The sequence below is a fragment of the Sarcophilus harrisii genome, chromosome 5 (genome assembly GCF_902635505.1).
Source record: "Sarcophilus harrisii chromosome 5, mSarHar1.11, whole genome shotgun sequence".
NCBI lineage: Eukaryota > Metazoa > Chordata > Mammalia > Dasyuromorphia > Dasyuridae > Sarcophilus > Sarcophilus harrisii.
This window is the reverse complement of record NC_045430.1, coordinates 88143142-88155769: the sequence shown is the minus strand read 5'-3', so window position 1 is coordinate 88155769 and position 12628 is coordinate 88143142. Positions and strand designations below refer to the sequence as shown.

Here is a 12628-nt window from a genome sequence, read left to right as displayed (position 1 = left end):
ATGGAGGAGCCTGCGTCTGCGTCGGCACGCTCTATAGGCCGCCTCCAGACCTCAATGAGCCCTGGGGAATTAAGAACGGAAGAGATGGGGGCGGTAAGAACTCCTGGCCTGGCTCTTTGAGCTCTGCAAAATGGGCCTATTAGCCTTTTCTAGTTTACTTGCATCTTTCCTTTCCTATGCTTCCTATCCCAAATCTCAACATCTTTTTGTTTAGGAGAGGGTGGTTGAAGAACCCTGTGAAAGAAATCAACAAATAACAACTCTCTCCTCTCAGTTATCCCTCCATTTCCTTACTTTTTTGCTCCCTCTCCATGAAGGTCTTTCTTCTAATGGATTTTTTTCCGTTGTTCAAATTATGTTAGCTTTTTATACATTTGCTTCTTCCACCCTATAGCTAAGATTGCGATCAGTACAAACCCTATTGGTAAAAGGTATTTCCAGATCTTCTCTCTCTCCCCCTAGCATCCCCCTCAAGTCCCTTGTTCCACAGCTCAGAAATCTGCAATTGTGGAACTCCTTTTCTCTTCCTACCCCACTTGAGAGAATTTTAAAAGGAAGCAAGAGAAGGAGTTTCACCTGAGTTCATCAAATTCTTCTTCCTGAGAGGGTGGAAAAGGAATGGATGGAGACCAGTGAAGAAGAATCCATTGAAGTTGAATCTCCAAAAAGGGATTTGGTAGTTGAGGTGGATATAGGTAATAAAATATTCTATTCTTACAGCTATGCTAAGTGAATTATGTGAGTTAGGGCCTGGTGTCCACGTTCCTGACTTGTAGACAGAAGCACAGAGGCATAAAACTTCAGATATGCCTGGGCCCTGCATCAGAGATGAACTGCTATTATTAACTCGAAGTTCTGACCAAGTTTTGGACTCTATAGAGGTCTCCCTCGAATTCCAACATAATCTGATACTTTATCTTCTTAGCCTTGCCCTGGTAGAAAATATGTCTTGAGAAGCAAGCCTTGTGTAAATACTCACGTCCGCCTATAATATCCACACCCATTCACATACATATACCCCAAGATCTATATTTTCACATAAAAGATATATGCAAAGGTACTATCAGGAATCAGGGGATGGGGGGAAAGGGGAGTGGATATCAAGTTTGCTTTTCCATGTCTCTGAACATATACATGTGGCACAGAACATTCCAAATAGCCTACACAAACTTCTAGATACATAGACACACAAACATAGGAGTTTGCAGTTAGATGACAAATTGAATTTCCTCCTTATGTGGTGAAAAATTCAGAGTCACTTTGAAAACTCAAAATTCAGGATCTCCAGCAAGCAGGAGCTGAAGGAAGGAGGTGGGAAAGATTTTTTCCCCAGACCCTCAAGTTATCTCAGTGCCTCAGCAAACCATCCTTTGAAAAGGTAGCTGAGATGAGAAGACCAGAACCAGATCTCTGTCCGGAGAGAGACTGGAAGGGTATGTGAGGGGGAGGAATAATATTTATTTGGACTTTAAATGCACCCCCCTTTTCCCCTTCATGAAATCAAGTCTTCTGTATTTTTGCAGACCCCTGAAGTTGATGGGGAACTGTGGAGGCCAGGAACCCAACTTATTCTCTTTATTCTGATTTTAAAATTTAATTGATAACTAGAGAGGACTGATCTCGGAGCTTAACCCAGATCGGCTAAGCTAGGCAGGTTGTACTAGGCTGAGCTGAACCACGAGGAAGATCACATTTTACTCTAGGTTTCTTGATGAAGTTGATATGTAATTGCTCCGACTCTACTGGTCCATTTTTTTTTTCCTTCCTGGAGATTTTTATTTGGTTTTATTTGTATCTCAATGAAAGTCACGTTTTGAGAGAGTGAGGTCTGAGGAATGTTGGGGAAGGAATTACGGGGCACTTCTCAGCTAATTAACGTTTAAAAATTTCATCCGATACAAGCTCTGTAGACTTCTCCGTGGGGCTGATTCTTTTTTTACTCTACACAATTAGGATTTTTTTTTTTTTTGAAGCAGGAGAGGAAAGGGAGCTTACGGGGACTGGAGCAATCAGTCCAGACAAAACAGACTTGTTCCCAATTCCCTTCTGTGTCCTCTGCCCCCCACCTCCACCCCAAGTGGTGCAGAAGGCCTTGTTCTTTACTCTGTCTTCTGAGGAGAACGGACTTTAGTTGCCTCTCTCTTTCCTCACTTCTCGCTGCTAAATTTCGGCCGGCACCGTGCCCCTAATAAACGGAATTGTAAAATGCCCGACTTAATTAAATCTATATCTCATTGCAATAGGAATAGTTAATGTCCTCACATAAACCTAGAAAAGAACATACTATTAATTTTATTTATTGCAGGGCTACCTTGCTGTAGAAGCTTTCGCGTGTGCTGACCCGGGAGCCCCGTTGGAGAAATGGATGGGATTGCTTCTGGAAACCCCAACAGAGTATGGAGATCTAGGGAAGGAACCTGGATTCTACCAACAGGGCTCTGGTTTAGCCTTGGTGTCAGATGGAAACAAGTCAAGCTCGGGCCAGACTCCCCAGATCTGAAAACCAAGAAGGAGTTAGGGGAGCATAGATAAGTTTAGAGTTTAGCGTCCTTTGTTCCTTCAGAACTACAGAGCCAAGGAATTGAGTATCTGAATTGGGGCCAATACTGGATGAAAGAGACGGAAAGTGGAGGATGGAGGGAAGCATTGTTTTGCCCCCCCCCCCCTTCCCCAAGCTGGAGTCTAAACTGTGTCCGAGCCTCTCGGAAGAGGCAGCTCTACTCTCCAAGAAGACCCTGGAAGGGAAGGTCACACGTCTCTGTCTAGACCCAGATGGATTTTACCTTGACCTTGGACTCGGGGCTGTTTGGGGCCGGACAATTCCCTGAAGAAGCAAACCCAACTTTTTTTCTCAATCCAACTTTCCTCTCTGCCTTCCTCTTGCTATCGTTCTTTCACCCAATTCTCTACAGATCTCTATAGACCTATCCCCAACCCCCAATATACATTTTATTTTCCTTTTACTGACCAGCTTCTAGACAGACGCTGTCTTGTCTCAGATGACCTCCCCCCAAAATGAAGATAATTAAAAGTTTCTGCTGAAGAAGACCCCACACGAACACACACAGACATACACAAATCACAGTTTCTGAGCCAAACTAACCATCTCCTTCAGGGCCCCGAATAAGCCACTTAGTAGTTAGGGGGAAGGAGCGGCGGCAAAAAGATTCCTTTACTGTTCAGCAGGAGTTGGGGTCCAGGGAATAAAAATCTCTGGAGCATCTCCGTCCTCTTACTCGGTGGCTGATCGACCCAGAGTTTAAAAGCACACGGTCTTTAAGCCTGGGGACTGAGAGCCGGGGAGAGAGGAAGAAAAAAAGGGACACCGAAAGGACTGAACAGGAGGATCTGTTCCCCATCTTCCCTCGGCCTTTGGTTTTTTCCCTTTGCATTCCTATTTCGGCTCTTCACAGCTCAGCCTCACCCAGGAGGAGAAGCAGCGCTGTCCAAGATGGGGAAGCAGCTATCGAAGATGCTGGGTACCCGGGGGTTTCATTGAAAGACAGGAGACTGGGATCGGAGAACCGAACCCAGACAGAAGAGACCGAGCTACCGAGCTTTAAGGCGTCACACTTCACGTCTCTCTCCCTCCCCCCCCCCCCTTTAAGTGGGAAGGCAGCCTTTTTTCCCTTTTAAAAATAAAAGCCCAGTGTTTTCTCGTGGTTATTCTTTTCCTAGAAATGTGATGGTGGTTGAATTTGAAGGTGCCATCCTCCACCGTCTTCTCGTAGTTCGCCCTTAAAAAAAATTTTTTTTTGACACAGATGTGCTTCCGAGCGTGGTAGTTCAGCTGGAAATTTAGCCACCCCTGCCGGCTTCCCTTCTCATACCGAGCACGCCCTTCCAGGCTCTTCGGCGCCGCCGCCCCAAGCTCTGCACCCGCCTACTGTTCTGTTCCCCAGCTCAGCGCTTCCACCAGGGGGTGGAAGCCCCTCGGGAGGGGTCCTAAGCACCCCTGGGACAGAGGGAAACGAAAAAGGAGAGGGTAAAGGTGGGAGGCATTTGCCTTCTAGGAGCGAACCGGCGGAGCGGACAGACCGAGGTTAATGCCAGAGCACTAGACAAAAAGGAACGCGAAAGAAGTAAAGCAAAAATCTATTCGCATCTTTTCCTCACCCTGTTTCACCCTCATCCCTTTGGTGCGAGCATACCCGAGTCGAAGCCTAATACAGGCTAGGATCCTGATATTTCTAACACCGATTGTTACCTCTCATCTCTATTTCTGCATCCCAATTTAGTTCTATTCCTACTTTAAATTCCGTTTCTAATTCTCTTATTCCCGTTTTGCTTAAATCGTCTCGATTTCTAGTCTTTCTGTCTGCTTCTTTTATTTTCTTTCATTTTTAGAATCACTGTGGCTTTTTTTTTTTTTTGGTCGGGAATGCTGTTGAGGAGAGACGGAATATAGGGGACTCTCGTCTCTTTCTCCCCGGAGCCCCCATCCCTTGGCGTGGAAAAGCCTGGACAGGAGGCAAGCAATGGCCAATGGCCAGGAGAATGATCCCCTCTCTTAGGGGCGGCCTCGTAAGGATGAGAGGTTCGTCTGCAGAAGACTCAGGGAGATGGTCTGTAATGGAAATAGCTCTATCATCAAAGCCTCTCCGATCAGAGTCTCCTTCCAGCTGGGAGCTACGGGGGAGCTAGCTCTCCTTGGTTGGAAGCTGAAACGCTACCTCTTCCCTCACACGCGCACAAGCACACATTCCAACACCCCACTCTTTTATTCTGTTTGACCAATTTTTAAAATTCTCTTTTCTTCCACAGACCCTAACACTTAATCTGTGACTTCTGCAGGCTCTGTAGCCTCCATTTACCGGGGAAGGAAGGAGATGGGGGGGGGAGGGAAATGAGTGGAAGAGATGTAAATCGCCCCCATACCCACACTACCCATTCTTGAACTCCCCAGGGGGAGCCACGGAAATCAGCCCCTCCTTCCCCTTAGCGTCTACCAAATTGTGCCCGCTCCCCTCCGCCCCCCATCGTGCCCCCCCTTTTTCCAGGCCCTCCAAGGGGCGTAGCCTCAGCTATTTAAATCTCCCCACCCCCCCCTTCCAACGAGCCAATCGGCACCGGGCTGCACCTTTCCTCCCCCCCACCCCTCGAATGGGGCGGAGAACCCAGGAGACCTGGACTGGGTATCACGTGCGAGGACAAAGTCACGTGGTAGCAGGCAGGGAGGAGAAGAGGAGTTATTTCGTGCGAGTGTATTTCTTAATGAAGCGGGGAAAGAGAGTGAGGCGCATGCGCCAGGACCTAGTTGAGGGGGGGGAGGAAGGAGGAGAGGAGGAGGAGGGGGAGGAGAGAGGAGGGAGGAGAAAGGAGGGGGGAGGGGAAAAAAGGGGAGCGAGGTGTCTCCCTCGCTCTCTCCCTCGCTCTCTCCCTCTGGCAAGTGGAGTTTTTAAAAAGCTCGAGCAGATCATGTCATGACGACTTCGCTGCTCCTGCACCCGCGCTGGCCGGAAAGCCTTATGTACGTCTATGAGGACAGTTCGGCTGAGAGCAGCGGAGGAGGAGGCGGCGCCGGCGGCGGAGGAGGCGAGGGAGGCGGAGGAGGCGGCGGCGGCGGCGGCGGAGGAGGAGGAAGCGGAGGAGGAGGCGGGGGAAGCTGCAGCGGAGCCAGCCCCGGCAAAGCCCCGATCATGGACGGACTGGGCGGCAGCTGCCCCTCCAGCCACTGCCGGGACCTGCTCACCCACCCGGTTCTGGGCCGGCCCCCGGCTTCCCTGGGCGCCCCACAGGGCGCCGTCTACACGGACATCCCCGCCCCAGAGGCGGCCCGCCAATGCCCCCCGCCACCGGCGCCCCCCACCTCGTCCAGCGCTACCCTAGGCTACGGCTACCCTTTCGGGGGCAGCTACTACGGCTGCCGCCTATCCCACAACGTGAACTTGCAGCAGAAGCCCTGCGCCTACCACCCCGGGGACAAGTATCCCGAGCCGTCGGGGGCCTTGCCGGGCGACGATTTATCCTCCAGGGCCAAGGAGTTCGCTTTTTATCCCAGTTTTGCCAGCTCCTACCAAGCAATGCCCGGCTACTTGGACGTGTCCGTAGTGCCGGGCATCAGCGGGCATCCTGAGCCCCGCCACGACGCCCTCATCCCCGTCGAGGGTTACCAGCATTGGGCGCTCTCCAACGGCTGGGACAGTCAGGTGTATTGCTCCAAGGAGCAGTCGCAGTCAGCCCACCTCTGGAAGTCTCCTTTTCCAGGTAAGGGGCTTTTCTGGAGCGACACTCACACCCCCATCCTCATCGCCATTTCCCGCCTCCCATCCCTCAACCCCCCCTTCACACACACCCTGGGGCTCCGCACCCCAGCCACCCCCGCTGTCTGGCCCCGGCGCGCCCGGCTGCTGAGGGAGCCGGCCGGGCGAGCTGGGTTGAGGAATGCGCCGCTGAAGGAAATCTGCTCCGACACGTTCCCTTGAGCTGCCCCGCCGAAAGTGAAGCAATAGCAGGCGCCCGAGCGCCTGGCTCCCCGGGCTTCCAGCGCCCAGGGAATACCGGCTTCGGCGCCCTTCACACTCCCAGGCCCAGACACACAATTGGCCCGACTTATAAAGCCAAAATCCAAAACAAACAACAAAAAAAGAGAAAATACTACGCAGGATTTTAAAATATCCTCCTCCGACTGAATTGCCCAGGTATTTCGGGCATCACTCAGGTTCTTTAAAGACCCTGAATTAGTCAGATGGTTTGATTACATTTTAGCCATAGGACTCTTTTTTTCTTAATTATTCTAATTGTTGGGAACCTTGTAACTGTAACGCCCTTGCTTGTCCTTTTTCTAATTTTTGAAGCTTAAATCTGATTAACTTTTTCTTCCCAAAATGAACAAAAAAAAAAAAAAAAAAAAAAAAAAAAAAAAAAAAAACAAAAAAACAGAGGGAGCATCCCTGGACCTCTTGATTCAAGGAACATGGAGAGAGTTTTGGGGAGGGTACCCATAGCATCGAGAGGCATAGAACTAGAAGAACAAATTCCTAAGCTGAGGGTGGAGGGAAAAGACAAAAATAATGTGCAGGCTTGTATAGGGGAGGAGAGAAGATGAAAAGACATGGGTCTTCTGCCACCTTTTTCATTGTGCTTTTGGATGCGTTCATTTTCCACCTGGGGCGAACCAAAAGCGATGTTCCTAGAGGAGGGAATCATTCGGTAGTAACTATCACCCACCCCATAGGAAGAAAAATCGAGAGGAAAGATGGGATGGGATGAAGTGTGTGCCTCCTAATAGAGGAGATTCTGCCCTATCGTAAAGAGTGAAAGGCAGATCTGGGGACATCAAGGGTGGATGAGAGAACTTGTCTTCCTTAATCCTCTTAGCTTCTCTTATGCCTAGAAAGAGAAATCTGAGCAACTGGCATGAAAGAGCTATAGAATCACTATAAACCCTTACTGAAGGGGGGGAAGGGGGTGCCAACTCAGAGCAGGGTACAACCATTCTCTCTCTGGGATCACTGCTTATAATCTCCCATGCTAGAGATACAGAATAAAGAATAAAAGTCCTGTCCAGGGTTGGGCCTGAGAATCTTCGGTACATGGGATTGGACTAAAAAAGTGAGCTCAATATTGTAGAGACCTAAATCAGACTGCACATTTATCATACCGAATAAATTTCATTTTTAGTTCTATTACAGGATACATATTCTATAATGGATATGTCTTCCTGGATAGGCTACACTCAGCATCCGTTTCTACATACATACATACATTTAGATGTGTCTCAATAATCCTGCATCTGCAGCCCCTGCTCCTTCCATCATCTATCTAATCCAGTGGAGCTTATTTGGAAATCAGTAGCTCCTAACAAGGAATGGATAGAGGGGGAACTCCTTGAGCACTCTAGGAACAGGCCAGAATAAGGGGCACTGTGCCATTCTGTCCCAATGTCTAGACAGCAGGCAGAAGATAGGCATTGGTAAAGCAAAGGAGTTAGAGACAGCTTAGGGGACTAGGGGGCCTAAGGCGATGTAGCATTTTGGAGTTGCGGGGAGACAAAGTAATCTTTGCAGATGAAAAGCTCTGAAAAATAAAGCTTTAAAATAAAAAAAAAAAACTAAGCAAAATGAAGACAATACTGGGAGATTTACTAAATGTTTGATGTATAACATAATGTAAAATTCAGTATCTCAGCAGCTACATCTATATAGCCATATATTATGCACACATGCCATATATACATACATGTATGTTCATGTTTTGTGTATATGTGTATATATCAGCATATATGTATACGTAGTGCGTTCGTACGTATAAATAACTGAACTGGTGGTGAATTAGTACAAAAGGAGATAAAGTAGATTAAATTCAAATGCATTTTTATCTTTAAATGTGTCTCCATCTTTTCCCTCAGGTGTTTAGACTTTTAAAATTCTTTAGAAGAACCAGGATTTAAAAGTTACTAATGGAGAGTGTTGTTTGTTTAACCTATATTCAGGTATATACAAGATTGTCTCTCTTGTGTATCTCTGAGTGAATGGAAATTGATCTCCGTACATAGAATGAGATAGAGAACAGTAGACGATTAGTTAAAAAAAAAAAAAAAGACATAATTGAGGGGAGGGTACATTTCCTAGTGATTAAAAAAATTCTCTACCTGTGTAGAAAGACAACGTTTACTGAGAGATCCAGAGGGAAAGAGAGGCAAGAGAGGAGTGGAAAAGGAAGAGAGGAAGGAAGTGGAAAGAGAAGGAAAAGAAGAGGAGGGGTAAAAAGAGAAGAAGCAGAAGAAAAGAGGGAAATGGGGGAAGGAGAGAAGACACTGAAGAAAGGGGGGAAAGTGAAAAAGAAAAAAGAAGAGAGGGGAGAGAATGGGAAAGAGAAGCTATAAAGGGAGGGAAGAGAGGAGAGACAGAGGAAAGTGGAAATGCTGAACTCTGGATGTACTTGAGAAATATCCCACTGACAAATACTTCGGTCTCTAGTGACCAAAGTCCTGTTGGCACTGAGCATGTGGGAAAAGGGGCAAAACATGTCCAGAATGAGATACGTGTGCCTGGGACTGTACTGTATTTTGGTGAACTGAGAATGTTGGGGATGTGGGATGAGGGTACACAAAGATATGAACAGCTTTTGTTTTTAGCGTTGAGTTCAGTGAAAATTGGAGAATTCTCTCATTTGATCCACAAACCGCATAGTCCAGGCTGCCAAGTGGATTTTGGAGGAGGGCATGAATACTTTGGCTTGGTCTTAGAATTAACTGGAGTGATGCCAGATTTGCCGACTTTTTGCTCTGTGGCGAGGAGACACAACTCTGGGGTTCCCATACCAGACGTCCCCCCCCCCCCACCATTTCTCCATCTGCAAACTCATCCTAGTTTCTAAAGAGCCCAGTTGAAATGAAGAAGGAGCTTTTTACAGGAAGCGGGGATGGGGGTGGGGAGAAGGGGCTGTTTTCTGTGGAGACCAAAACAATCCATTTGTGTTTAAATAAGACAACCTTCCATCAAACTGCTTCTTTCACAAAAATCTCTCAAAGGGTAGCTATAACACATAAAGGAATGGGCTGCTCCAAGCTAAGCAGAAACTTTGTTGCAATTATTTGTGAATAATTATTTAGCTAATCTACACACACAAAATGTTCCCCTTCCTTAACCTAGCAATATGTAGACGAGTTCCTACGCCAGTTTTGCAAACATAGAGTCAGCAATACTAACGTTGTGAATCTCAGGATGGAGATAGTTATTCATAGGGAAAAAAATTCATTAAATTAAACAAGCCAGCTGATGCAAGGAAAAAGATATGTCGGATGTATGTTTTCCAAGCTGTGCAGCAATGTGCTAAAATTGGAGTTATGTAGACAGCCAAGTCGTGTCCTTTTGATAGTCTACTCTTTCCCATTCTTTTCTTTCCAGGGATTATTTTTCTTAATATTTTAGATAGTAACCCTACAGTAACCATCTAGTCCCTGTAATACATAGGGCTTAAGTAACTATAGACAAGGGCTTGTGGGACTGGGAATATGCCTTAGTGAGAAGAGTAAGAGCCTGCTCTCCTGTGGAACTTTTCATGTCCTGTTCTTCTTACCAGAATTTTTGCCTACATTCCTGAGATCTCTCTACATGGGTAATAGAGAGAGTGGAGGTATCTTCCCTTCCTGACTTATCTATTTCACAACACAATTCATCCTGAAATATCCACAAAATTGAATGCAAAAATTGGAGGGTTGTTTTTGATTATTGGGGGGGGGGAATTAGAGGATCTGAATGATTGTCCCGATTTTCCATTTCTTGTTGGAAGATCTTTAAGGCTTGTTGAAGGGCTGTGGGGTGTGGGTGGGGTGGGGTAATTTGGTTTTGTGGGCTTGAAGAAAGGGAATATTGGGAGAATGGAAAAGGGGTGTGTGTGTGTGTGTGTGTGTGTGTGTGTGTGTGTGTGTGGACATGGAGTCTCTCAAACTGGGAAAGAGAAGGAGATTGAGTTAGGGTGCCTTAAAAAGAAGCCAGCACTTCTTTAATGGTCTGTAGGGAGTTAGAAACAAAGTTTGGATCTTTAAGAAGCAAAAACTTGAAGAAAGAGCTGTTCCTCTGTCTTACCCAACAGGATGGGTTAGGGAGCTTCTTCTGACTCAGGAAAGCCACTGAAGACACGTGGTGAGTGGGGAGAGCATGTCTATGCCCCAGGAAACCTACTCAAAGAAGGCCACTCATGGATGCCACAGCTGGGACTTTCTTACCTAAGACCATTTATGGAATGATTGTGTTCTTCTTCAATGGTTTGCTTTATTTCCTCTTGCTAACTGTACCTGTTTAATAAAAAATACCCAAGACCAGGAAGAGAAGGCAAAAGTGAATTTTCATTATTTCAGAGTTTTAAGGCAGGAGTAGGAAGTCTAATCTAGAAGGGGCAATGCAATAATGGAGTTTCCCCTTTCTTTCTTCCCCCCAGCTTTTACCTTTTCCTTTGTCCTCCCTTCCACCCCCCACAAAATCAAAGAAAGCATCAAGACTTCTTCTATTTTATTTGTCAGAATGAGGCAAAAATGTGTCAGGTTTGAGACATGAATTTTCTAGCTCCTTGAGATAAATTAATGATTCTTGAATTACCCACATAATAAAAGCTAAAGTGAATTGGGGGGTTTGAATTATTCAAATAATTGAGGTGCAATGGGTTAGGAGAGAGCAGCTGAATTACTTAGATCACTTAAACCAAAATTAGGGAAGGGGAAAGCCCTGTGTGAATTACCCCATCATTAAGAGAGCTACATCTTTGGAGGGACTTTGTCCCAATCCTCAAGTTCCTGCCTCCTATACCTCAGCCATTTCCCACCGGGGTGGAGGTAAGTCTCGGGTGTTGACTTCATCTTACAGATTCTCTCCCGTGTTTCTCTCCAGACGTAGTCCCCTTGCAACCCGAGGTCAGCAGCTACCGAAGGGGCCGAAAGAAGCGCGTGCCCTATACCAAGGTTCAGCTGAAGGAACTCGAGAAGGAGTATGCGGCCAGCAAGTTCATTACCAAAGAGAAGAGGCGGAGGATCTCAGCCACCACCAACCTCTCAGAACGCCAAGTCACCATCTGGTTCCAAAACCGCAGAGTCAAAGAGAAGAAGGTGGTCAGCAAAGCTAAGGCACCCCATCTCCACTCTACCTGACCTTGGAGCTCTGAGCCCCCTGTGCCTCCCCACCTATTTATATCCCGCTTTGTACCATAAAAAGAGCCCACCGATGGACACTTCGCCGGTGAACCGATTATTTAATATTAATACTAATAAGTAATATTAATGTGGAGAAAGAGGGGAAGGAAGGAAGGAAGGAAGGAAGGAAGGAAGGAAGGAAGGAAGGAAGGAAGGAAGGAAGGAAGGATGGACGGACCCTGGCAGTGGGTGCAGAGAGGGGATGTACACATTCTTCTTTCTCCACCTCACTACTGTTCCAGGTGAAAAGCAGAGCTTTGAATCCAGAAATATTTGGGCTCGTATAGGTTTTGGGGGCTGGATTCCAGTCAGTGGCTGGGGAGCAGTTTAGGTACAATCTTCAAGAAGGTTGAACCTCCATTGTCCTCCTTTTCCTCACTGCGTCTTCCTTCCCAGCCATTCATAAATAGACCCTCACTTCCAGACCCCAGCAAAATATATGGAAGGTAGAGATGAAGTTTATAGTATCATTCCAGTAAAATCCAGGTTTTTGACTCTGCCCCCATATTTCTGGGAGCAATATAAACTCCCCCTAATGAAGGCTTGTGGGGTAGGATGTAGAGGGCTAACTTTCCCCTCTTGGATCTTCATCACTTCCTGTTGGGTGATTGTTTAGAAAGGTATCCCAATAAGTTGTGTGTGTATTTTAAAAGTCATATTAACATTAATAATAATTATGAATTGGCCTGGGAAGTAGGGGGAGTCCAAGACCCAGTGCCTGGATCTGTCTTTTGTATCTATGTACTATATTCTTCCTTCCCAAGTTTCAAACCCTACTCCCTTGTGGCCTCATCCTGCTTCTGTGGCTCCCTCAAAAGTCCTAATCTGTAAGACCTTCAGATGTTAAGACCCCAGCCCTGGATCACCCTATAGAGCTCTTGTCCTGAGCCTGTGTTAGGCTACACCCAATGCATTCTCTCCTCACTCTGCTAGAAGTTCAAGAAAAACACAAAGATACCCAAGCTGCTAATATGTTTATTTCTCATTGAGAATGGGGGA

General features: G+C 46.7%; 1 protein-coding gene across 1 annotated transcript; it reads left to right on the top strand.

Annotated features, from left to right (window-relative positions):
• The first annotated feature begins 5343 nt into the window (after positions 1 to 5343).
• HOXC13 (homeobox C13) lies at positions 5344 to 12202 on the top strand. The gene is made up of 2 exons (XM_031937744.1): positions 5344 to 6207; positions 11331 to 12202. Exons 1-2 carry the CDS (start codon positions 5424 to 5426, stop codon positions 11585 to 11587), a joined length of 1041 nt encoding a protein of 346 aa, XP_031793604.1. The 5' UTR covers positions 5344 to 5423; the 3' UTR covers positions 11588 to 12202.
• The last annotated feature ends 426 nt before the right edge of the window (positions 12203 to 12628 follow it).

Bases quoted from the DNA above. Each gene is read 5' to 3' on its own strand.
- HOXC13 (XM_031937744.1), top strand. From the start codon at position 5,424: ATGACGACTTCGCTGCTCCTGCACCCGCGCTGGCCGGAAAGCCTTATG. The intron at 6,208-11,330 runs GTAAGGGGCTTT...GTTTCTCTCCAG, and splicing joins CTGGAAGTCTCCTTTTCCAG to ACGTAGTCCCCTTGCAACCC.